We start from the raw sequence: 27,189 nt of genomic DNA, 5'->3' as shown, positions 1-27,189 counted from the left end.
ACGTTCGTAATTGTTGGCCAACATTTTGTGACCGTATGTATGCAAGACAAGTTGGAGCCAACATCCTTCGAACAAAAATCCACGGTTTTGTTGTCAGAAAGTCCGATCATGTATAGGGGGCATTAGAATCCATAGAATTCTCTTGGCAAGTTTTTTTATGTTGTTAGTTGTTAGGTCTTTTCTCAATCCTTCCTATTTGCATGGGCTTGAGACCAGCCTGCTGAATGTGACACATGTGCATAGACACTTATACTAGGGCCAATTTAGGTAGGAGCCAGTTAACCTACGACAAATGTCTTTGGAGTGTGGGAGGAAAACAGAGTACCCAGAAGCAAACCCACAAAAGCGCAGGGAGGACATACAAGTTCCATGCAGATAATGCCTTGGCCAAGCTTCAAGGCTTAGGTGCTAACCACTAAGCCACCGTGCTACCCCAACCACAAATACAATCTGTGTAATCATGACCAAAAAAATAAATTGGCTGAGGAGAAATAAATTAGTGTCTGATGACAACATAACAATGTACCCACTGTAATTTTCACATAGTACTACAGTGCCTAATTCTGTTTTTGTTTCAGAAAATATCGCCAAGATAACAGGATCATTGTTATTAGGGTAAGTTCATGTATCCATGGTTGTAAAAGTAAAGAGACAAGAGAAAACAGATAGATTGATTATCAATCCTGGGTAATATACGTTCTAGTAATAGGGTTACTGTTGATATCACAATAACATAAGGTTAGCTATGAAAACAAACACACTGCTTAATAAAACAACGTCTTATTTATTTCCCAAGAAGATAGGAAAACGCTAACATGAAAATACTAAAGGAAGGTATTGCAAAGCATATAACAACAACCTGAGGGAGGAAGGGGGGACAGATCTCCTATCACAATTTGGATTAGCAGCAAGGATGGGAAGTTTTATAATAATGAGGGATTTTAATTATCCAGACATAGACTGGGCGGAAGGAACCACGCATTCATCTAAGGCTCGTCAGTTCCTAAATTTCTTGCAGGACAATTTTATGGGTCAGATGGTAGACGCACCAACTGGAAATAAAGCGTTACTGGATCTACTGATTACCAACAATACAGACCTGATCACGGATGTGGAAATACGGGGCAATTTAGGTAACAGCGATCACAGGTCAAATGGCTTCAGTATAAATCACACAAATAGGAAACATAAGGGGAATACAAAGACAGTGAATTTCAAAAGAGCCAATTTCCCTAAACTACAAACCTTGCTAGAAGACATAAGTTGGGATAAAATATTAGGAACAAAGAACACGGAGGAGAGATAGGTTTGCATTAAGAGCATATTAAATAAGGGCATTAGCCAATGCATCTCATTGGGTAATAAATGTAAAAGAGTAAACAAAAGTCCTGGATGGCTTAACCCAAATGTAAAAATGCATATAAAAGCAAATGAGAAGGCCTTCAAAAAATACAAAGTTGAGGGGTCATCATCAGCATTCAGACTTTATAAAGAATGCAACAAGAAATGTAAGGGTGCAATGAGGACGGCTAAGCTAGAACATGAAAGAAACATAGCGGAGGAGAGCAAAAAAAAATCCCAAGAAATTCTTTAAGTATGTAAACGGTAAAAAAGGGAGGACAGACCATTTTGGCCCTATAAAGAGTGAGGAAGGACATCTGGTAACAAAGAATGGGGAGATGGCAAAGGTATTGAATTCATTCTTCTCCTCAGTCTTCACGAGGGAATTGAGGGGCTTCAGTAACCAAAACTGCAGTGTTTATTCTCATAACACATCACAGGAAGCACCTCCATGGTTAACAGAGGACAGAATTAAAATTAGACTTGGGAAACTTAACATTAATAAATCACCAGGACCAGATGGCTTGCACCCATGGGTACTTAGGGAACTCAGTCAAGTAATTGCCAGACCATTGTTCCTAATTTTTACTGACAGCCTACTGACTGGAATGGTACCAGCTGATTGGAGAAAAGCCAATGTAGCACCAATATTTAAAAAGTGCCCAAAATACATCCCTGGGAATTACAGACCAGTTAGCCTAACATCAATAGTATGTAAACTCTTGGAGGGGATGATAAGGGACTATATACAAGATTTTAGTAATGAGAACGGTATCATTAGCCATATTCAGCATGGATTCATGAAGAATCATTCTTGCCAAACCAATCTATTAACCTTTTTTGAGGAGGTGAGTTACCATCTAGATAAAGGAAGGCCGTAGACGTGGTTTATCTGGATTTTACAAAAGCATCCGGTTTAATTTGTTCATAAACAGTTCAATCCCTGTATTTGCAGACGATACTAAGCTAAGCAGGGCAATAACTTCTCTGCAGGATGTGGAAACCTTGCAAAAAGATCTGAACAAATTAAAGGGGTGGGCAACTACATGGCAAATGAGGTTCAATGTAGAAAAATGTAATATAATGCATTTGGGTGGCAAAAATATGAATGCAATCTACTCACTAGGGGGTGAACCTCTGGGGGAATCTAGGATGGAAAAGGACCTGGGGGTCCTAGTAGATGATAGGCTCAGCAATGGCATGCAATGACAAGCTGCTGCTAACAAAGCAAACAGAATATTGGCATGCATTAAAAAGGGGATTAATTCCAGAGATAAAATGATAATTCTCCCGTTCTACAAGACTCTGGTCCGACCGCACCTAGAGTATGCTGTCCGGTTCTGGGCACCAGTCCTCAGGAAGGATGTACTGGAAATGGAACGACTACAAAGAAGGGCAACAAAAGCTAATAAAGGGATATTAAGGAAGGATATTAGTTAATGAGTAAAGGTTGCTAGCACTGAACTTATTCTCTCTGGAGAAGAGATGCTTGAGAGGGCATTTGATTTCATTATACAAATACCATACTGGTGACCCCACAATAGGGATAAAACGTTTTTGCGGAAGGGAGTTTAACAAGACTCGTGGCCACTCATTAAAATTATAAGAAAAGAGATTTAACCTTAAACTACGTAGAGAGTTCTTTACTGTAGAAGCGGCAAGGATGTGGAATTCCCTTCCACAGGCGGTGGTCTCAGCGGGGGGCATCGATAGTTTCAAGAAACTATTAGATAAGCACCTGAACGAACGCAACATACATGGATATGCAATGTAATACTGACATATAATCACACACATAGGTTGGAATTGATGGACTTGTGTCTTTTTTCAACCTCACCTACTATGTAACTATGTAACAAGAAACATCAAATATACTTATTGCAAGGCTGTCCTATAGATACAGTACTATCAGCTGGGCTCGAGATGGTAACAGAGAGAGCCATGCGGCTCAGAGAGCCATCAGGCATGAGCCAAGAGCGCAAAAGGGACGATTTCCCTTCTGTGTGCCCTTTTTACACATTCATTCAGACCCACTCGTAACCACCCCCACTAGCCTCCTGTCCAATGAGCTATTGCCAAAAGGTAGTCCTTTTAATATATTATTATTCTGTCCGTCCTGCTGTATTGGCTTCTAGGGGCAGTATTGTCCATGTATCACGTCTATGTGTCCTGGGTCAATCTTCAATCTTAGTTGGCCCTTTGATCTTCTGTAGCAGGACATTCACCAATCATCTTGTCAGCCAAAATCCCTTTTGAAGCTTGCTTGCATAGCGTTATCACAACAGACGATCAGGAGCCAAGCTTTTGTTCTATAAATCTTTGATGTGCAACTTGTTGCATTCCAACTTGGTTGTATCAACCAGAAAGAAACTCCAGAAATATGATATTAAACCATGTTGCCTTCCAACAGGGCTAATGAGTAATACATTGTTTTGGATCAAGGTTTGTTGGTGTTAGGTAGGTAAACTAATATTTCAATTAACTTCCTTTCTTGAAGAGATCTGCCTAAAGTGAGGGGAATTCCCATTTTGGACATTTGTCATTAGAACATTTGTGCCCATTGAATGATTGCCTTTCTCCTCTTCCTCTCATGATAACCTAAGCAGGAATGCAGATGGCAAAATATAATGGTGGAGGGGTTTAACCCTTCCCCACAGAATCCAAAACTAAAAAAAAATTGCTTTTATGTATACTTTTTTTTGTGTAAAATATTTATGATGCACCTACACATGCAGGCTTTTCAAGCAAGTCTGTTTAGAAGTTGTATATCAGTATAGCTGTGTTCCTCATAACCCCAAATCACAACTTTTCTTTAATTCAATAAAGTGGTTTGGTGTCAAGATGACCATTTTAGGACAGTGGAATCTGATAAACAAATGCATTTTACCTGCACTGGCAAGTGCCGTTAGTTCTGGAATGGACAGTACAGGTCTCATGGCACAGCTTCCATCAACATTGTAAGAATGAGTACAACTCCAACTGCAGCCCCATCCAACCTGAGGGTCAGGTGCAGGACTCAGCTTTTTAGTAATAGCCCTTTATAATAGGGCTGCCAAGGTAAGTATTGCAGTTTTAACTACACTTGAGCAAACAGCAATAGCAACCATCTCATTGGCTACTATTAGCATCACTTCCACATGAATTTCTTTTGCTTTTTTTCTACAGCAGCTCATCTATTTACAGTTTCCTTGCAGCCTGTTTTAAAGATTTCCTTCTTTTTTTTTTTAATCAGCGGGTGTTTGCTTTTCACATACGAAATCCAGTCTCTTAGAAGGTCTATTACGCTCGATACACAGGCAGTGCGGCAGGAGAAGCTTAAGTCCTACATTTACTTGCACACCGTCCCATTGGATCAAAATGACTTCCAAAGTAAGAAAGATTTCCACATATTTTTGTTTCCCAGTGATTATGAGCTGTGCACTAAATTGTGGAGCAACAATTATACACAGAATAAAAAATTGGGTTAACAGGTATTAATATAATTGATAACTTGTGGAAAATATAGGCAATCATAGCTATAATTAAATATTAATGCTTTCTGTTACATGCAAAATCAACAACAAAATTTAAGATGTTAAAGGGATTGTAAATGATCACCTTGTAAACAACCCATTCAGTTTAAAATATAAATGAAAGGCAACACATGTTTTATATATATATATATATATATATATATATATATATATATATATATAAATATATATATATATATATATATATATATATATATATATATATATATATATATATATATATATATATATATATAATATATATATATATATATCATTATAAATACCTCTTTTCCTTTTTTAAGTGATCACATTCCCTCTGTTCTCAGCTACGTAAGAGCTCCCCAGTGAATGGCTATGCAGCGGGGACATGTCAGGACAAGTCTGATCATTGTAGGAGAGCAGGCATAGCTAGAGAACTGACCACATTGTGCTCTCCTGCTAAGTGTGGTCAGTTTCTAATAGGAAAGCAGAGGCACTTTCAGGAACACCAGGGATTTCACATAAATGAAACAATACAAAGAGAACATGATACTTTCTTATATAAAGTACATGGTACAGCAGGCACATATCAGGTATATGAAGTGCTGGGGTAACAAACGCTTTAACAGTAAAATGTGTACAAAAAAGTGTAACTAGAGCTACATATAAACCTAACATTTCAAGGAAAAGGTTTCTTCCTTAGTAGTTTTTGACTTTTTCAACACAGATCTTTTGCAAAGTGCTACAGTTAGTCAGTTCGAGAAAGTCCATTCCACAAATAGAATTTTCTTTCTTTGATACTGTCAGAAACCATGAATCAGACCGAGACAGAAGTACAGTTAATCACACTTCTTAAATAATAATAATAAGGTAAACAGAGTAAGCATAGTCAATACATAGCCAGAGTTCAGTAACCAGATCGGGTAGTCAGCCAATGCCAATGTCAGAGAGCCAGAGATCAAAGTAGTAGTACAGCAAGCAGGATCAGGAGCCAGAAGGGACATCAGATGAGCAAGTCTTCAACAGGAATGCAGGAGAAAGTCTCTGAGATGTGGGCGAAGGCAGAGATGAAGTGAGCTGGAGGGCCAGGACTGACGAGCAGATCATCAACAGCTGAGTCACTGTGAAGAGAAAGGAGCTGGCAATTAGCCGACAGCTGAGCGGCCAGCTCAGAGAAGGAAGGGCTGAGCCCAGCCCTGACAGATACCTGCATTGTAGTCAAACATTCCTTCACCATGGGGCACTATTGCTCTTTCTCACACTTGTTTTCTTAGTTTGGGTGCTTAGCTCCCTTGTCTGGCTGCTGCTCAGCACAGCCCTATTTCTATTCATAGTTGTAGTTGTTTAATATATGGTTTGTGGATTTACATACTAAAGTACATGCAAATCTGCCTAGTCTCTTCAATTAGTGATATCCCATTCATATTTCTGAGAGGAAATCCGCATTCACACTAATTGATGCCTGAGGATGAGTTTGAAAAACTGTAATCAGTAGCTTTCTTGCCATTTAGGTTAACTCCTCTTAGTTGTATTAGAGGTTTTCTAAAACATTTTTACAGGGAATTGCTCCTGTCATGGAGTTTGGTCAACTTATTGTGTCATCAGGTAGTTAGAGTAAACAGCAGAGTCAGATTCAGATTTAGCAGGCTAATGGTCAGATCAGCCACAGATAACCCAATTTTAAATAGAGACTAGGTTCCAGGCAGGTAGACAGAGCAATGACTGACAATAAGAGGTGATGAACCGAATAAGCACAGACAATGAAATAAAAACCTACCCATTTAATATGCAGCAATATCCATGGCATGAAGAAGTAGGGCATACCTGGCTCCAGGATATGACCAAACTAACTTGTTGATGAAGCATATGGTTAATGTCCAGCAATCTACTAAAACACACTTAAAAAGGGCAGGTGTAAGCTACAGCATAACCTGAACTGCAATGCTGAGTGCTGACCACCAGGTCAGAGGCTCAATCCTAATTGTTTCAGTTGCCTTCTGTGTATTTCAGATCCTAACTATTGCTAAAGTTTTTATTGGTATACAACCAATTTGGAGTTTAGTTATCAAAGAAAACAAATGTTTCACAAAAAATATTCGATTTACAGTAACATACATCTTGTAAGTTAATTTTGGAAGGAATAGATAAAATAAGTGCAGCGCAAGAGAATATTAATAATCATGGAGTATTGAATAATCTAATAAATCCTAAGAAATAACAAAAGTCCTTAAATATGAAATGGTGAAAGTAGCAGATAACTCTCTTCTGGGGAAACTGGTAACAAACTTAAATCCATGCGGTAAATGTGGAAAGAGATTGCGCTTACCAGATCCAATTGACCCCTTGATTATAGGGGGTCCGAAACAGCATAAATGGGTCCGTGGCAGACTCCTGGGCTGGCTGTGATCTGCAGAAATCTCCTCAGATCAGGAGTATAAAACCATAATACCGCTGGATATTTTCTTTTCTTTCTCAATTTGGCAATATCCAGATCCAATTGACCCCTTGATTATAGGGGGTCCGAAACAGCATAAATGGGTCCGTGGCAGACTCCTGGGCTGGCTGTGATCTGCAGAAATCTCCTCAGATCAGGAGTATAAAACCATAATACCGCTGGATATTTTCTTTTCTTTCTCAATTTGGCAATATCCTTCGGAGAGGGAGGAGGTCCGTGTGGAGATGCCGGGCGGAGAGATAGAGATCCCCAGGGAGAGTAAATGACATAAAGAAAAAAACTTCTAAGAGCGATCCGTATGGAAACCAGTATTCAACATTTATTCAATTGTTTAAAAACAAGAGGACGCTAGCAGAGCGCCAATAAATACACGTGCTGTGGCAGTGAGCAACGATGGGACAGACTGCTCATGACATAACAGCTGTCAGCAAGAGAATGCTGCGGGTGACGGTGGTCAAAAAATACCGCCCTCCTCATATTTAAGGACTTTTGTTATTTCTTAGGATTTATTAGATTATTCAATACTCCATGATTATTAATATTCTCTTGCGCTGCACTTATTTTATCTATTGTATGTCACTGAGGTTGGTGTTATCCTCCTAGTGTTCAGCCTGCATATTGTTCTTTCACATTTGGTTTGCGCTGATTGTTTTTTCATTTTAATTTTGGAAGGAAGTTGCAACTTCCATACAATATTAATCATCTTCTTTTCCATCTTCAGTATTGATGTGTTCTTTCTGCCTTTAGGCTTTACAAATCGAATAAGAAAAGAACTCCACAAAACAGCAAGAAAAGCTTTGGAAGCCTCAGCCAATATCTTTCAAAGAGAGTCTGATGGAGGTATATTTTTTGTCATATTATGTGGCCAGTTTTTAAAAACAATGCTTGTATGAAATTAAATTACAGAATATCGAACAAAGTTGAAATCCATTAAAGTGTACCTATAGCCAAACAGTTTCTAGTTTTTTGATAAAGTGAGGAAGGGTGAGAACTTTTTTTTTTGCTCTGTGTGTCCTCACTGCAAATTCACCCTCTCTACTTATTCTGGTGAGGATTGTTCCTAGGACAGAAAGTAGTGGAGAAATTATAAAATCTGGACATTAAAGAAAATGAAAACTGCTTTGGAAATTACATTAGCATGTTAAAGGATAAGTTCACCTTTTGAAAGAAAAAAAAAATAAATGCACATTTTCTTGCAGGTAAAAAAAAAATTTGCATTGATTTTTTTTTTCTCTAAGGAGCCTGCAGAGCATTGCAAGGATGCTCACCAGCGCCCTCACAGTTCCTTGAGAACTACAAGATGGATAAACTTGTAGTCTATTCATTCAGAGCTGGTTCACACTTGTGCAAATAAAAAAAGGAAGGTTAAAACTCACATGGAAGCACTTGCGTTTACCTGCATTTTTATGCGTATTTTTTAGATTCTTATCGTGTTTAGGTGTGTTAGCTTCTTTTTTTTTCCTCTGAGTTTTCTGATTATTTCCTGTGTCATTGTTTCCTTTTCACAAAAAATTACAATAAAATCATTACTAGTGGACACAAACTCAACATGTGAAAAAACAACCCCCTGCACTAAAGATACTAATTAGTGCTTAGGCCTGCTGCTGCTGTACATGATATAAGTCAAACCATGGAAAAAAGGGTATGAGTACCACAGCGCTGACAAACTGAATAGATATAATAAAGTGCAACTGTAGTGCATACAAAATTAAGTGCAAAATTAATTAAAGAAAAAAAAAAAATTTTCTTTATCGTACATCAGGGGACATAGAGCCACAGTAATTCCTATATGGGTTATATAGGCACCTTTAGGTGATGGACACTGGCACACCCTAGACAGGAAGTTTAGCTCCCTATATAACACCTCCCCTTACTGGGAGTACCTCAGTTTTTCGCCAGTGTCTTAGGTGTTGGTCACGAGTAAAGATGTGCTGGGCTGAGCTCCACTGGAATATTCCTTTGCTGGGGCAAGCTATGCAACCGGATCCATTCAAAATGTCTTTTTAGGCCAAATTGAATGTTACCCGGGCCTCGTGTCGGAAGAAACAAGGTTTTGCCTGTAACGCTTCTATTTTTAGAGAACTGGACCCCAGGATCCAGTGCTTGATTTTTTCAGCCATATTTCCTGGTGGGGTGCTTTACGGGTCCAAGGGTGTGGAACCCCTGATAAAAAGGGGCCCCGGTCCTTGAAGGTTTTTGAAACAGAGCCCACCGTGAGGGGTGAAGATTGGGTCTGTCTGGTTTACCACAGAACCCTGCAGCTGTATAAGGTAAGTGAAGATTCCTAAGGAATTTTCTAATTCTTATGGGTTTTCTCCTTTAAGTAAATGTTGTCATGCCTAAAGTCGCCACCGGGGGCTGTCAAGAACACATACCTGTTCCATGCTTGTCAGTCTCGCTCTGTGTCAGTACAAGCTGCACGCTTCCTCCAGTTCCAAGCCTCAGGTAAGATGTTGGAAGGGGGGCTTTTCTTTTAGACATCCCCCACCTGGACTGAAGTATTTCTTTATCTCCAGGAGGCCGAGGGAGCATGGACCAGTTGGTGGTATGCCGCGCCGCTCCTGCCGCCACCGCCATAGATGGCGGTTCTCTTCCAGCAGCTCTCCTCCTCTCCTCCACCCCAGCCCCCCCACATGCCGATCCGGTCAGATCAGAGCCCCACTCTTTTTTTTAAAAAGTGAGGGGGGGCGCGGTGGGAAGTCGGAGGGAGGGGGCGGGGCTTAGCGCGGCATTGACGTGCTTCATCATTCACAAGGCAGGGGCTGTGTAGGCTATAAGTACACCTTTTGCAGGTGCATTCAGCTGATGGAGGGACACAGAGCAGATGGGGGCATGTGAGTGTTGGTGACACAGGCATTCCCAGGGCACGTTTACTTAAGCATCAGGCTGAGCCTTGATAGCAGCAGCAGTTGCTGAACTATTTGCTCAGCAGTGGGTGCATTTTCTGGTAGTACCTCTGCATTTGTGCTTAGCACTATGGGCAGAAGGGGAGGTACAAATACCCCAAAAACAGGGGCTCAAAGGGATCTCCCTCAGGCTCTGAGGACCCTCCCTCTGCAAGGCCACCCCCCCGAAAGGCCTAGGGAGGCTGGTCAGAGCGAGCCATCGGGGTTGTCAGGGGTTGCAACTGCTTAAGACATTTCAGATGATGACTCCTCTTCCGAGGGATCGAGTGGAGAAGGACCTTCTTCAGCTTCACAGGCTGAGAAATTGCTGGTGCAATCTCTTACTGAAATGGTCCACTCCACATTTAAGTTACCCTTAACTGACTTGGTTGAAAAGCCCATTTCTTGTTTGAGTTCACTAAAGCCTCCTCAAGCTTTGCATGCCTTTCCTGTCCATTCATTGCTGGAAAAACTTATGTATTGTGAGTGGGATCACCCAGATAAGCATTTTTTCCCTCCTAAAAAGTTTTCAACACTTTATCCTATGGAGGAATAATTTACAAAGATGTGGGGTATACCAGCAATTGACGCTGCTATATCCTCTGTGAATAAAAGTTTAACTTGTCCTGTTGACAATGCTCAAATGCTTAGGCATCCAACCGATAAAAAGTTGGAATTCCTGTTAAAAAACATTTTTTCTTTGGCAGGTTCAGTAGCTCAACCTGCAGTGGCGGCAATTGGGGTATGTCAATCCAAGAGACCAATTAAAACAGGTGCTCAAGTTTTCCCTGAAAAGCAGGCCCAGGATTTAGCCAAGCTGCCAGGGGCTTTGTGTTTTGCAATTGACGCAATTAGAGATTCTATTTTTCAGACCTCTTGCCTTACGCTTGGGTTGGTGCATATGTGTAGAATCTTATGGTTGAAAAATTGGTCAGCCGAAGCGCCATGCAAAAAGCTCCTGGCTGAGTTTCCTTTACGTGGTGAAAGGCTGTTTGGAGATGATTTGGACAAATATATCCATAAGATATCAAGTGGGAAAAGTACCTTTTTGCCAGTTAAGAAAAGGAGCAAACGTCCCTCATTTAAAATGGCTCTTTCTCCAGTGTCGGGGACATCAGCCTCCAGGCAGTCGCGATGGCCTCCACCATCAGGTTCAAGAGGTAAACCTCAGGGTCAACCCCAGGGACAAAAGAAGTCCTGGGGGAGGAAACCTACAAGACAGAACGCTAAAGCCTCTTTATGAAGGGGCGCCCCCGCTCGCTTGAGTGGGGGGAAGACTGCTACAGTTCTCAAGGGTCTGGCAGGAGGAGTTTCATGACAGATGGGTGGTCTCCACAATAGCTCTAGGTAACAAACTAGAGTTCTGAGAATTCCCATCTCCTCATTTCCTCAGGTCAAATTTTTCCAAAGATCCAGAGAAAAAGAAGTCTCTCCTTCAAGCGTTAGACCGACTTTTGTTGCAAAAAGTGTTCATTATGGTCCCCATGGAAGAGCAGGGATTGGGATTTTATTCAAACCTTTTCACAGTGCCAAAACCAAATGGAAATATCAGACCCATTCTAGATCTCAAAGATCTAAACCGCTTCCTGAAAATCTGCTTTTTTCGCATGGCATCAATCTGATCAGTAGTCTCCATCCTACAAGGAGGAGAACTTCTGGAGTCAATCGACATCAAGGATGCATACCTGCATGTACCTATTTTCCACGCTCATCAGAAATATCTGCGTTTTCGAAGTGGAAAACTTCATTTTTAGTTTGTAGCTCTGCCTTTCGGTCTAGCTACTGCACCTCGGGTGTTTAAAAAACTTCTGGCCCTTCCTCTGGCCAGATTAGGGACTCAAGGTATAACAATTATAGCATACCTAGACGACCTGCTCTTGATAGACTGGTCGGTAGCCCGCTTAGACCAAAGCATGGTCACCACAGTCAACTACCTGGAATACCTAGGTTGGGTCCTCAACCTAGAGAAATCTTCTTTAAAGCCAGTAAGAAGACTAGAGTACTCGGGTCTGGTTATAGATACAGCCCAGAAGAGGGTGTTTTTACCCCAGGCAAAGATCAGCACCATAAAGGAGCTGGTTCAGGTGGTCAGGGAGAAGAAGGGTCCTTCTATTCGCCTTTGCATGAGGTTGTTGGGAAAGATGGTGGCGTCATTCGAATCGGTTCCCTATGTTCAGTTTCATTCGAGACTGCTGCAAAACAGTATCCTGTCTGCCTGGAACAAGAAGGTCCAGGCGCTAGATTTTCCAATGCGTATGTAGCCAAAAGTGCGCCAGATCCTCAGTTGGTGGAGGATATCCAAGAATCTGCGGAAGGGGAAATCCTTCTTACCAGTTACCTGGAAGGTGGTAACAACAGATGCAAGCCTTTCGGGCTGAGGAGCAGTCCTGGAAGAGGCGACTGTCCAAGGGAAATGGTCCAGAACCGAAAGGACCTTGCCCATCAACATTCTAGAGTTTCTGGCAGCGTACTTAGCTCTAAAGGCCTGGTGTCATAAACCAGATGTGACCAGAACTGTGTGACTGCGACAGAGTGAACCAGACATAAATAGGTGAAAGTAAGTTTATTAAGGAAAATGCGTATGTGAACACACCACCAATACAGAGTGAACAACCAAACAAACAGTGATATTAAACCAACCAGCATATGTAGAAAGAGGGAGTACCAGAATCGTAGTCAAGCCAGGCCGGGGTCATAAACAGGTAATCAGTATCTGGGAAGGGAGATAAACAGGACAAGAGAGGATGGATGGATCACAGGAGGGACGAGTCAGGTACAAGGCTCAGGGTCCAGGGTCCAGGGTTCAGGTAACAGGAAACAGGATAAACAGGTACCAGGAATCAGGCTTCAGATTCAGGCTTCAGGTTCAGGAATCAGAGTAACAGGATGCAGTTCAGGTCTCAAGGACAATACCAGGGCAACATAAGTGTGCAATTGCCGGGTATTTATACTGCAGCTCTGCTAATTAACGTCAGGTGACACCTGTCTGCAGAGGGGAATACCTGCTCCATACTGCCAGGATTCCTTCGCTGGTGGACGCCAGTACTTTGGCCAAAAGGTGACAGAATACTTGCAGGAAAGAGCTCCGAACTGCCAGGAGACACCTGCTGGTGGACCTCAGTACTGCACGCCAAATGATCGATATTACTAGCGGAGGAGACCTTTCCTGACAGTACCCCCCCTCGAAGGAGCGACTTCTGGACGCTCCAACTAGCCGTTGCTGGGGAAATTCCATGGTGTCCAGCCGGGCAGCGGGCACCTCAAGCTGGGCAGCAAGCAGTGGCACATCATGCTGGGTAGCAGACAGGAACACACCAGGCTGGGCAGCGGGCAGGAACACACCAGGCTGGGCAGCGGACAGGAACACTCCAGGCTGGGCAGCGGACAGGAACGCTCCAGGCTGGGCAGCGGACAGGAACACTCCAGGCTGGGCAGCGGACAGGAACACTCCAGGCTGGGCAGCGGACAGAAACACTTCAAGCTGGGCAGCGGGCACTTCAAGCTGGGCAGCAGGCACGGGCACTTTAAGCTGGGCAGCAGGCACGGGCACTCCAAGCTGGGCAGCAGGCACGGGCACTCCAAGCTGGGCAGCAGGCACATCAGGCTGGGCAGCAGGCATGGGCACTTCAAGCTGGGCAGCAGGCACATTAAGCTGGGCAGCAGGCACGGGCACTTCAAGCTGGGCAACAGGCATGGGCACTTCAAGCTGGGCAGCAGGCACGGGCACTCCAAGCTGGGCAGCAGGCACGGGCACTTCAAGCTGGGCAGCAGGCACGTTCACTTCAAGCTGGGCAGCAGGCAAGGGTACTTCAAGCTGGGCAGCAGGCACATCAGGCTGGGCAACAGGCACAGGCACTTCAAGCTGGGCAGCAGGCGCGGGCACTTCAAGCTGGGCAGCAGGCGCGGGCACTCCAAGCTGGGCAGCAGGCGCGGGCACTCCAAGCTGGGCAGCAGGCGCGGGCACTTCAAGCTGGGCAGCAGGCACATCAAGTGGGGTAGCAGGCCCATCATGCAGGACAGCAGGAACATGCACATCAAGCTGGGCAGCAGGCACATCAAGCTGGGCAACAGGCACATCAAGCTGGGCAATAGGCACGGGCACATCAAGCGGAGCAGCAGGTACAGGCACTTCAAGCTGGGCAGCAGGCACTTCAAGCTAGGCAGCAGGCACTTCAAGCTGGGCAGCAGACACAGGCTGTCAGAGAGGTTACCTGGTTGGGCGTCGGTGCGCGCCGGGGCGCGTTGGTGCGCACGTTCCTGTGCGTGCTGGGGCGCGTGCTTCTGGAGGCACTGGCGTGTCTAATCCGGCTGGCCGTGCTGTGCTTGGTGGTGTTGGTGTGCGCGCCGGTGTCTGGGGGCGCGTTCATGCGGGTGCGCGTGCGTCTGTGCGTATCGGCGCGCGCACGAGCGCGGCGTTTGGCGCCAATCAGCCTATTTAGGTCTGCTGCTATCTCTGATCAGTGCTGCCTGATCAACAGCTCTGTGCCTAGTTCCTGTTTCCTGTTCCTAGTTCCTGTGTTCCTGAGTTCCTGATCTGTTGACGACCCGGCTTGCCTTTGGATTCTTCTGACCTCCGCCTGCATCTGACCCCGGCTTGTTTTGACCTCGCTTCTGCCTGCTCCTCCTGTACCTCTGCTGCCCGCCTGTTGCCAAACCCAGCCTGTGCATTGACCTGTCTTTAGCTCCTGCTCAGCATCCGTTGCCTGTGCCTCTGACTATCATCTGCTGTCTGAAGACTGCTAGCTTTCGGAATACGGACTCCTGCACAGGCTCTCATACCACTCCGCACTCGTGTGCTTCCTGTCTGCTCTACCAGGGGCCGCAAGTCGGATACGTAAGGGAGCCTACCCTCTGCCCAAGTGGACTCTCCGGTCTGGTAAGTGAGAGACCTGACAGTATCAGGCAGCCATGACCGAGTCCGGGCAGGGGGCCTCCCCCATGGATGAACTCTGTAGGCACCTAGCGGGCCTCACCCAGGCAGTCAAAAGCCTACAAGAAGGCTATACCAGATTAGAGGGACAGGTCCAGGCCCTCTCAGCATCTCCTCAAGGAGCAGCGTCTGCCGGCCCTTCTGCAGCACCCTCTGTAGTAATGCTCCCCCTGGAGCCCAGGGTACCCACACCCGAAAAGTTCTCTGGAGAACGTTGCAAGTACCGGGCATTCCACAACGCATGTGAGCTTTATTTTGCCTTACAACCCCACACGTTTTCTCTGGAAGCCACAAAGATGGGATTCGTCATATCACTACTGATCGTCGAGCCTCAAACTTGGGCTCACCGTTTACTGGAGCAAAAATCCAGAGCTCTGGATTCCTTGGATGACCTCTTCCTAGCAATGTCTCAGCTATACGAGGACCCCAAACTAATGGCTACTGCTGAAGCCGCCTTGCACTCCCTGCAGCAAGGTCGCAGAGCGGCCGAAGACTACGCCGTAGAGTTCAGACGTTGGAGCTCTGATATAGAATGGAATGACGCTGCCTTGCATCACCAATATCGGTTGGGGTTATCTGATCCCCTCAAAGATGAACTGGCACGTGTTGGGATACCTCAGACGCTGGATGAGCTCATAAACTTGTCAATCCAGATTGACCGCCGTCTGAGAGAGAGACGTTCAGAGAGGTCCGTTAGCCACCCACGTCCCACTTGGCTGTTGCCCAGGGTTCCTAGTGCTCCAAATCACGTTCCTCCCGCCTCTTCTGCTCCGGCCACAGAAGCTCCAGAACCCATGCAGCTCGGTCTGCTCCGTCCATCCCTGACCCCAGAAGTAAAAACACGCAGACGTAGGCTCAATTTGTGTCTGTACTGCGGAGAACAAGGACATTTTGTGAGGGCCTGCCCCAACAAGAGACGTAAGTGCCTGCCGTCCTCTTCTTTATGTGTACCTGTCTTACCCAGATCTGGTAACCATTTGACACTTTCTGTTATGTTACAGCTTCCTGGAAGGAACATCCCGGTACCGGTCATTATTGACTCGGGAGCATGCAGCGGCTTCATTGACCGAACCTTCATTGATAGCCATAGTATTCCTCTCCAACCCAAGGCCCAGGGACTTGCAGTATTCTTAGCAGATGGTTCCACCCTCAGCTCCGGACCAGTTACCCAGGAGACGTTCCCTTACTGGCCACTATTGGCCCGGAACATCAGGAACTCTTACGCCTGGATGTCATCTCCTCTCCCCTCTTTTCAATTATCCTAGGAATGCCTTGGCTGCAAGCTCACAATCCCAGCATCGACTGGTCCACAGGAAAGATTCAGTTTCTCTCCAATTACTGCAAACAACACTGTCTACTGGGAACACCCATAACACCATCTCAGTGTCTTTGCTTAGACTCTGATACCAAGCTTTACCAATCCCTTCCTGAGCCCTACCAGGATTTCCTGGATGTGTTCAGCAAGAAGGGGGCAGAGACTCTCCCGGTACACAGGCCCTACGACTGCCCAATAGAACTCTTACTGGGAACTGAAGTTCCCTTCGGAAGAATTTTTCCTTTGAGCAGGAACTGGGCACCCTGAAAACCTATATTGATGAAAACCTAAAGAAGGGATTCATTCGCCCCTCCACATCTCCTGCAGGTGTGGGCATCTTCTTCGTTGAGAAGAAGGATCACTCCCTACGTCCCTGCATCGACTACCAGAAATTAAATAAAATTACCATAAAAAACAGATATCCGCTACCCTTAGTACCTGAATTGTTTCAAAGATTGGGATCCGCTACAGTTTTCACCAAGTTGGATCTCTGCGGAGCCTACAATTTGATCCGCATAAGAGAGGGGGACGAGTGGAAGACGGCTTTTCGTACTCGATTCGGGCACTTCGAGTACCTCGTCATGCCCTTGTAACTCGCCAGCCACCTTCCAACACTTCGTTAATGATGTCTTCTGTGACTTTCTGGACCTGTACGTCATAGTCTATCTGGAGGATATTCTGTTTTTTTCCGCTTCCCTGATCGACCACCGCAGACATGTACGAAACGTACTTACCCGACTCAGGCAACATGGGCTTTATGCCAAACTTGAAAAATGTGAGTTCCCGATCTCTCCCGAGGGTATCAAGATGGACCCTCAAAAAGTATCCGCTATCCTGGCTTGGCCTGCACCTGTAGATAAGAAAGGAGTACAGCGCTTTATTGGCTTTGCCAATTTCTATAGGAAGTTCATCAAAGGATTTTCTTCTATAATAACCCCCATCACTGAACTCATCAGACAAGGGACCCGGTTTTGCTGGACTCCTAAGCAGCTGGTCTTTGAAGAACTCAAGGCTTTGTTGACCTCAGCCACCATTCTTAAACATCCCAATCCAGCCCTACCTTTCGTATTGGAAGTTGACGCATCCGAAATTGCGGTAGGAGCTGTGCTCTCGCAAAGACAAGGCGCCAAAGCCCTCCTGTACCCTGTGGGGTTTTTCTCACGTAAACTTTCATCTTCAGAAAGGAATTACGATGTGGGAGATCGGGAACTTCTAGCCATCAAAGCAGCTTTAGAAGAATGGCGTTATCTTCTGGAGGGTGCTGCTCATCCCATTTTGGTCTACACAGACCATAAAAATTTAGAATACCTGAGAACGGCTAAGAGACTAAAACCTCGGCAGGCCACATGGGCACTTTTTTTTTCCTGATTCCAATTCCACATTACCTACAGACCCGGTTCCAAGAATGTCAAGTCTGACGCACTCTCTCGCATGTTCCACGACTCAGAAAAAGCCCTACCTCAAGACACCATCCTCCCTTCTGGGAATTTCCTGCTGCTTCAAGAAGATCTTGTCTCTCAAATTAGACGGGCCTCTATGGGAATGACACCACCTGCTGAAGCTCGTGCCAAAGATGGGCTGTTTTGGTATGAAAACAAAATTGTGGTCCCTGAGGAGCTAAAAGTACAGGTGTTAGAACTTTGCCATGATCACAAGTTGGCTGGACACTTTGGCTCACGAAAAACAATCAATCTAGTACAACGTACCTTCTGGTGGCCTCATCTTGTTAAAGATTGCAAGGAGTATGTTGATTCTTGTAATACCTGTGCCAGAATCAAGAATAGCCGGGCAAGGGCGTGGGGTCTGTTAAAACCAATCAATGGACTTTATCGTTGAACTCCCCCCATCAGAAGGGTTTTCTTCCATCTTTGTTGTGGTAGATAGGCTGTCTAAGATGGCCCATTTCCTTCCCATGAAGGGTACCCCCTCGGCTATGGAAACAGCTACTATCTTTATTAGAGAAATTATCAGATTACATGGAGTGCCAACGAACATAGTTTCTGACCATGGTGTCCAGTTCACCTCCAGATTCTGGAAAGCCCTCTGCGGCTCCTTGGAAATTGAATTAGCATTCTCCTCGGCCTATCATCCCCAGTCAAATGGGCAAACTGAAAGGACGAATCAGACCTTGGAGCAATATCTCCGCTGTTTTTCTGCATTCTCCCAGGAAGATTGGGCCTCCTTGCTCCCTATCGCAGAGTTCTCTTACAATAATTCATTGCACTCAGCTACCAATCAAACACCATTCTATGCTAATTACGGCTTCCATCCCTCCTTTTTGCCTGGGTCAATACCCGAGTGCTCCGTCCCTGCAGTGTCTGAAACTTTGGATTTCTTTTCAACAAACAATAAACTACTACAGGACACCATGGCCAAGGCTCAGGAATACTACAAGAGGATGTTCGACAGGAAGAGGCGTGGAGAGCTTGTCTTGGAACCCGGCAACCCAGTTTGGTTATCCACCGCTAACCTGAAGTTGGCCTGTCTGTCCAGAAAACTAGGCCCTAAGTACTTGGGTCCTTTCTTGGTTAAGAGGAAGATTAACAACGTGGCCTATGAACTTGACCTGCCTAACTCCTTGAAGATACATCCAGTCTTCCACGTGTCTCTTTTGAAACCAGTTACTCCCAATTCCTTTGTTGGCCATAGTATCGGTCCACCCAAGCCTATCCTAGTTGACGGCGAAGAGGAGTTTGAGGTGGAGGCAATTTTAGATTGCAGAAGAAGACGCAACCAAACCCAATACCTCCTAAAGTGGAAGGGCTATGGGCCTGAAGACAACTCATTAGAGCCAGAAAGCAACTTTCACGCCAGAGAGCTCTTGCAGTCATTCAAAGCTTCTCATGCCTCAAAGTTGGCCCAGCTGGGCATCCGGAGTCTGCCCTTTAGGAGGGGGCACTGTCAGAGAGGTTACCTGGTTGGGCGTCGGTGCGCGCCGAGGCGCGTTGGTGCGCGCGTTCCTGTGCGTGCTGGGGCGCGTGCTTCTGGGGGCACTGGCGTGTCTAATCCGGCTGGCCGTGCTGTGCCTGGTGGTGCTGGTGTGCGCGCCGGTGTCCGGGGGCGCGTTCCGGCGCGTGCGGGTGCGCGGGCATCTGTGCGTATCGGCGCGCGCACGAGCGCGACGTTTGGCACCAATCAGCCTATTTAGGTCTGCTGCTATCTCTGATCAGTGCTGCCTGATCAACAGCTCTGTGCCTAGTTCCTGTTTCCTGTTTCTAGTTCCTGTATTCCTGAGTTCCTGAGTTCCTGGTCTGTTGACGACCCGGCTTGCCTTTGGATCCTTCTGACCTCCGCCTGCATCTGACCCCAGCTTGTTTTGACCTCGCTTCTGCCTGCTCCTCCTGTACCTCTGCTGCCCGCCTGTTGCCAAACCCAGCCTGTGCATTGACCTGCCTTTAGCTCCTGCTCAGCATCTGTTGCCTGTGCCTCTGACTATCATCTGCTGTCTGAAGACTGCTAGCTTCTGTAATATGGACTCCTGCACAGGCTCTCATACCACTCCGCACTCGTGTGCTTCCTGTCTGCTCTACCAGGGGCCGCAAGTCGGATACGTAAGGGAGCCTACCTTCTGCTCAAGTGGACTCTCCGGTCTGGTAAGTGAGAGACCTGACACAGGCACTTCAAGCTGGGCAGCAGGCACATCAGACTGGGCAGCAGGCACGGGCACTTCAAGCTGGGCAGCGGGCATGGGCACAGGCTGGGCAGCAAGTTCCGGGTCATCAGGCTGGGCAGCAAGCTTCGGGTCATCAGGCTGGGCAGCAAGCTTCGGGTCATCAGGCTGGGCAGCAGACAGTGGCACATCAGACTGGAAAGCGGGCTTATCCGGCTGGAGAGCGGGCACATCAGGCTGGAAAGCGGGCTCATCAGGCTGGAAAGCAGGCACTGGCACCTCCGGCTGGAACACTGGCCCCTCAGGCTGGAACACTGGCCCCTCCGGCTGGAACACTGGCTCCTCCGGCTGGAACACTGGCCCCTCCAACTGGAACACTGGCCCCTCCGGCAGGAACACTGGCAGCTCAGGCTGGAACACTGGCACCTCCGGCTGGAACACTGGCCCCTCAGGCTGGAAGGCGGGTACCAGGACATCGAACTGGATAACAGGCACTGGGACGTCAGACTGGATTGGATTCGCTGGTGCGGAGGCAGGTTGGGTTACTGGCAGGATCGTCTTGGTTGGAAAAAACTTTAGTTTTTTCTTTGGCTTAGCCACTGAATCTCTGTAGGTGAGGGGTGCAGCAGACTGGAGAAGAGGATTGGGATATGGTAGAGAAGAGGTAACAGTAGCTGGGGGAAGTTCCTGTGGGTTTGTAGGCAGCTGAGAAGCGGCAGGTGGTTTGAATGCAGGGTAGGTACAGGGAGCAGAGACTGGATATGAGTATTTGGTTGGGAGCAGCGTATACTGAGCTGAAACTGAGGTTGACATGGGTGATGGGGAAACATACATTTGGGTAGGCTGGTGTTTGGTGGCAGAGGTGGTTTGTTTGGCTGGAGCTGATTGCATCATGTCAGACCATGCTGAAAGTATAGAAGTATAGGTTGTACAAACTATGCTTTTAAAACTCCCTGTCTAACAAAAGACTGAGCAGACACAATGCACTCAGCAATCACCTGTGGGGAACAGGCTGAGTAGTGCTCACAAAAATTGGCTGGATCATCTTCAAAAAGTCATACTAAGGATACACCTGATTCATATCAAAAGGAGGAGTGAAATCATCACGGCCCTCTGGAATACAGGGCAGGGCCAGCTCAGTACATATCTTGATCAAAGGCTGCACCTCCCCAAACAATATATAACCCTGATCGACCAGGGAGTGAGCCAAACGTATAGTTGCAAACAACTGGTCACTAGACCATCCTTTCAGAGCCTGGCGGCAATAATCACCACTTTCAGATGCCAGTAGAGAAAAATAACCTCATCTGCATTCATGTTTGCAACCAAACTGAGTCAAAAATGGTTCCCCTGTGCAGCCGCTTCCGGTCAGGGAAGGCCCTGGTATTCTGTCATAAACCAGATGTGACCAGAACTGTGTGACTGCGACAGAGTGAACCAGACATAAATAGGTGAAAGTAAGTTTATTAAGGAAAATGCATATGTGAACATACCACCAATACAGAGTGAACAACCAAACAGTGATATTAAACCAACCAGCATATGTAGAAAGAGGGAGTACCAGAATCGTAGTCAAGCCAGGCCGGGGTCATAAACAGGGAATCAGTAGCTGGGAAGAGAGATAAACAGGACAAAAGAGGATGGATGGATCACAGGAGGGACGGGTCAGGTACAAGGCTCAGGGTCCAGGGTTCAGGTAACAGACAGGAAACAGGATAAACAGGTACCAGGAATCAGGCTTCAGATTCAGGAATCAGAGTAACAGGATGCAGTTCAGGGCTCAAGGACAATACCAGGGCAACATAAGTGTGCAATTGCCGGGTATTTATATTGCAGCTCTGCTAATTCACCTCAGGTGACACCTGTCTGCAGAGGGGAATACCCTGGCGGACGCCAGTACTGCAGCCCAAAGGTGACAGAATACTTGCCGGAAAGAGCTCTTCTGACAGCTCCGAACTGCCAGGAGACACCTGCTGGTGGACCTCAGTACTGCACGCCAAATGATCGATATTACCAGCGGAGGAGACCTTTCCTGACACCTGGACATTCAGGTTGCAGAATTGTCCTGTCAGGATTCAGTCCGACAATGCAACAGCAGTGGCTTATATCAATCACCAAGGGGGCACCAGAAGTCATGCAGCCCAGGGAGAGGTAAACCATATCCTAACCTGGGCAGAAAAGCATGTGCCATGCATATAGGCAAGCTTCATTCCAGGGGTAGAGAACTGACAGGCGGACTACTTAAGTCACCAGCAGTTGTTTCCGGGGGAATGGTCTCTTCACCCCGACATCTTCCTGGCTATATGCCAAAGATGGGGATCCTGGATGTAGATCTGTCTACATCCAGGTTAAACAGCAAAGTCGACAACTTTGTGTCAAGAACAAGGGATCCACTTGCATACGGAACAGATGCGTTGGTGACCCCGTGGGATCAGTTCTCACTGATTTCTGCATTCCTTCCTATTCTGCTGCTACCCCGACTTCTTTGCAGGATCAAGCGGGAAAGGAAGTCAGTAGTTCTTGTGGCCCAGAAGATCTTGGTAGGCAGAGAGCGTAAAAATGGCAGTAGGAGCCCCATGGACCCTACCACCACGTCCAGACCTGCTATCGCAGGGACCAGTGTTCCATGCTACCTTACAAACGCTAAATTTAACGGTTTAGCTATTGAAACCCACATTCTTAAGAATCGTGGGCTTTCAGGCTCAGTGATATCTACATTGATTGATGCAAGGAAGCCAACTTCCAGGGTCATTTATTATAGAGTCTGGAAGGCATATGTTTCCTGGTGTGAATCCAGGGGTTGGCATCCTAGAAAGTATGTTATAGGTAGAATCCTTGCCTTTTTGCAAATGGTGTTAGAGATGAAGCTGTCCTTGAGTACTATCAAAGGCCAGGTCTCGGCCTTATCGGTATTGTTTCAATGGCCATTTGCTTCGCATTCTTTGGTCCTTAGCTTTATACAGGGGGTAACGCAGCTTAATCCACTGGTTAGGTCACCCCTGAACCCTTGGGACTTGAATTTAGTTCTGTCGGCATTACAGAAACAGCCTTTTTAGCCAGTACGACATATTCCCTTGGTCCTTTTGACAAGGAAGCTAGTTTTTCTGGTGGCCATATCTTCTGCAAGAAGGGTATCAGAATTGGCTGTTCTTTCTTGTAAAGAGCCACGTTTAATCATTCACAAGGATAGAGTAGTACTGCGTCCTCATCCCAGTTTTTTGCCAAAGGTGGTTTCAGGTTTTCATCTAAACTAGGATATTGTTCTACCTTCATTTTTTTTCCAGAACCCTGTTCTACAGAAGAAAAGTCACTACATTCTCTGGATGTGGTGAGAGCAGTCAAAAGCTATTTGGAGGAGGCTGCTCAGATTCAGAAAACGAATGTTTTGTTTGTGTTGCTTGAAACTCCTAGAAAAGGACAGGCAGCGTCAAAATCCACTATTGCTAAGTGGATTCAGCAAGTAATTATTCAAGCTTATGGTTTGAAGAGAAAAGTTCCACCTTTTCAAATCAAAGCGCACTCCACCAGGGCTGTTAGTGCTTCGTGGGCAGTGCATCACCGAGCCTCCATGGCTCAAATCTGCAAGGCCGCAACTTGGTCTTCAGTCCATACATTCACCAGATTCTATCAGGTGGATGTAAGAAGACATGTGGATATATCGCCTTTGGGCGCAGTGTGCTGCAGGCAGCAGTATAGGTCCTCAGGTCTGATTTCACCCTATTTTTGTTTGTGTCTCCCTCCCCTCAGATAGCATTGCTCTGGGACATCCCATACAGTAATTACTGTGGCTCTGTGTCCCGTGATGTACGATAAAGAAAATAGGATTTTTATAACAGCTTACCTGTAAAATCCTTTTCTTGGAGTACATCACGGGACACATAGGTCCCTCCCCTCTTTCTGTTTACACATGTATTGCTTTGCTACAAAACTGGGGTACTCCCAGTAAGGGGAGGGGTTATATAGGGAGCTAAACTTCCTGTCTTGGGTGTGCCAGTGTCCATCACCTAAAGGGGCCTATATAACCCATACAGTAATTACTGTGGCTCTGTGTCCCGTGATGTACTCCAAGAAAAGGATTTTACAGGTAAGCTGTTATAAAAAATCTTATTATCAAGCATGTAGCCAGTGAAAACTTAAAAAACATGTGCAAATATGTGTAAACTTCTAGTTGGAAGGTTCCTTTCACAGGTGCCTTCCACAGGTGCTGCTGTGCTAGAAATAGTGCAAATCAATATTAAGCATGCGGCCAGTGAAAGCCCAAAAAAGACGTGTACATAAACATATAGCAGTTCTCAGTTGATAAGTTCCTTTCCCAAGTTCCTTTCAAAAGTGCTGCTGTGCTAAAAAACATATGTTGTAAACAGGTGCATACGGGATACACCCCCCCCCCCCTTATGGTTGAACTCACCAGATCCAATGGACCCCCAAGCAGTACTGCGTTGCGGGTCAAGTAGGCTTAGTATGGTGAGCGGGGTGATGAAAACGCCAACTCCCGGGTACGATCCTTGTATTTAATAAGTGATCCTTCAGGAGTAATGGCCAATGTTTTGATATTATTCTCTCAACTTGCTTATATTGTCTTGTAAACCCAGTCATAAAAGCGAACCCATAATTGTTACTTCTATGTTCCTTATCTTGTAACACTGCATTTCTATCCAATTGTAGGACTTCCTGTTGTGTCTTAACTAATTCTTTGGGCGCGTACCCTTGCTCTTGGAATCTACTTATAATTACTTGTGTTTGGTTATAATAATCCGCAGTGATGTCACAATTCCTGTGTATTCTCATCATCTGGCTTTTAGGTACCCCATTTAGCCATCTTGGGTGATGGCAACTTCCTTTCTGAATATACCCATTACGGTCCACCTCCTTAAAGAAAGTGCATGTGTTTAATTTGCCATTATTCTTGAAAATTACCAGATCTAGGTAGTTGACAGACAATTTATTGTACGTTTTCATAAATGAAATTCCATAGGAGTTATTATTAATATAATGTAGGAATTCCAGAAATGTTTCTTGCATTCCCGCCCACACAATGAGGATTTCGTCAATATACCTCTTGTATAACTTCAGTTCTGGTCTCAATTCCCCATGTATGGCCCCATGTTCCCATTTGCCACTGAGGGTGCATACTTGGCCCTAATGGCTACTCCCTTCCTCTGCCTATGGTGGCTACCGTTATGCCAAAAGAAATTATCTCTCATGGCCAGATCCAGTGCTTTAATCAAAAACTGTCTTTGTTTCCTTTTTAAAGTGGGGTTCCACCCAAAAAAACAAAAATACCTGAAAAATTCTATAAAAACAAAACAAAAAAACATTTGGATATATATTTTTTTTTTACTTACCTCTAAATGCCTGTTGCTAGGTGGTCCCTCGTAGTCTGCTTCTTCCTTTGCCTGGGCTGGTGACATCACTTCCCCCTCGGCACAGGAAGGGCTCAGCTCTGCTCCCTCCCTCCTGTCAATCATCTGGGACCCATTACAGGTCCCAGGTGATTGAGCGGCCAATCACGGCGCGCGGCGCCGCTCGCGCATGCGCAGTGGGTGCCAGGCTGTGAAGCCACAGCCCGGCGCCCACAGTTGAAATGCCGGCGCCGACGAGCGGAGGGGGGGGACGAGCGGGGCTTCGATCCCCCCGCATCGCTGGACCCAGGGACAGGTAAGTGTCCAATTAAAAGTCAGCAGCTGCAGTATTTGTAGCTGCTGACTTTTGATTTTTTTTTTTTTTAATGGAGCCCCTGGGTGGAACTCCTCTTTAAATTGGTCTTTTGTAAGGCCCACATTACTGCAAACTTTGTTTGATGTTGGTGTAGAGCGCATTAACATCAATACTCGCCAGGATGCAGTCGTCTGATACTTACATATCTTTAAGCAGATTAATCAGTTCCTTACTGTCTCTTAAGTAGGCTGGTCACTTTTGGGCCAAGGGTTGCAGGAAGCAATCCAAGTATTTCCCCAGCCTACTGAAGAGAGAGTTGATGCCACTTACTATTGGTCTCCCTGGGGGTTTGGCCATGCATTTGTGAATTTTCAGTATTTGATAGATAACCAGCATACAGGGGGCATCAGGTATAAGATATCTAGCTTCTCTTTTATTGATGAGATCTTCTTTATAGGCTTTGTTGATCATTTTTTTCAATTTGACCTTATATTTGTTTGTAGGGTTCTCCTTTAATACGTCATAGGTTTCTTGATCGTCAACTAATCTATTGAGTACTGCCAAAAAAATCTCCTTTATTTAAAATCGCCAATCCTCCTCCTTAATCAGATGGTCGTATCACAACCTCTTTGTTTTTTTCTAACAGTCTGAGCCCTTGTTCTATATCTTTTTGCACCTTCCTGATACAATGTTGAGTTTATCAAGATCGAACCAGGGTCCTGAAAACCTCACTAAAGTGGTTGTTTTTTACTTTGGGGTTAAACACCGACCTATTCCTAAGCTGCGTGTGTTGATTGGATTTCCTCCTGATCTCTCTGTGGTTGAGTATTGGCATAATGCTTCCTGGTATTCACCTTCCTCATGAATTTGTGTAAATCAGTAAAACCATCAAATTTGTTCAATTTCCTGTCAGGGGCGAATTTTAGACCTAACTCTAAAACGCGCAGTTCGTCTTCTGAGAAAATGGGGGGTGGGGGGATCCCGTATGCACCTGTTTACAGCATCATATGTTTTTTTAGCACAGCAGCACTTTTGAAAGGAACTTGGGAAAGGAATTCATCAACTGAGAACTGCTATATGTTTATGTGCACGTCTTTTTTGGACTTTCAGTGGTCACATGCTTAATATTGATTTGTACTATTTCTAGCACAGCAGCACCTGTGGAAGGCACCTGTGAAAGGAACCTTCCAACTAGAAGTTTACACATATTTGCACGTGTTTTTTAAGTTTTCAGAAACCCAACATAACTTACAAAATTCCTGCTGAATCTAAAAGATAAAAGTGTATTGAGGTAATAAATAAAGCTCTATATGCGAATGATGTCTTGGGGCTCATTCACATGGGTGCTGTGGTCTGTACAGTGTGAACCAGATTTTTTTTTTTTTTTTTTTTATGTGGCTGGAGCTGTGTGCAGGGAGCCTGTGTTACACTATGGGTACGCAGCATCTGTATGAACACAGCCACAGGACCTAATTTGAAAGGCGTGTGGATGCACGTGTAC

General features: G+C 45.6%; 1 protein-coding gene across 2 annotated transcripts in view; it reads left to right on the top strand.

The window, feature by feature from the left end:
• SERAC1 (serine active site containing 1) overlaps nucleotides 1-27,189 on the top strand; it is a 195,035-nt gene that overhangs the window by 81,877 nt on the left and 85,969 nt on the right. For both annotated transcript variants that reach the window (XM_073627893.1, XM_073627892.1), the window contains exons 3-5: nucleotides 579-615; nucleotides 4,574-4,710; nucleotides 8,038-8,130. In XM_073627893.1, the coding sequence (XP_073483994.1) occupies nucleotides 579-615; nucleotides 4,574-4,710; nucleotides 8,038-8,130 (267 nt within the window). The remainder of the gene's footprint in view (nucleotides 1-578; nucleotides 616-4,573; nucleotides 4,711-8,037; nucleotides 8,131-27,189) is intronic.

Source organism: Aquarana catesbeiana, linkage group LG04 (genome assembly GCF_042186555.1).
Source record: "Aquarana catesbeiana isolate 2022-GZ linkage group LG04, ASM4218655v1, whole genome shotgun sequence".
Lineage (NCBI taxonomy): Eukaryota > Metazoa > Chordata > Amphibia > Anura > Ranidae > Aquarana > Aquarana catesbeiana.
This window is presented reverse-complemented; position numbering and strand designations above follow the sequence as displayed.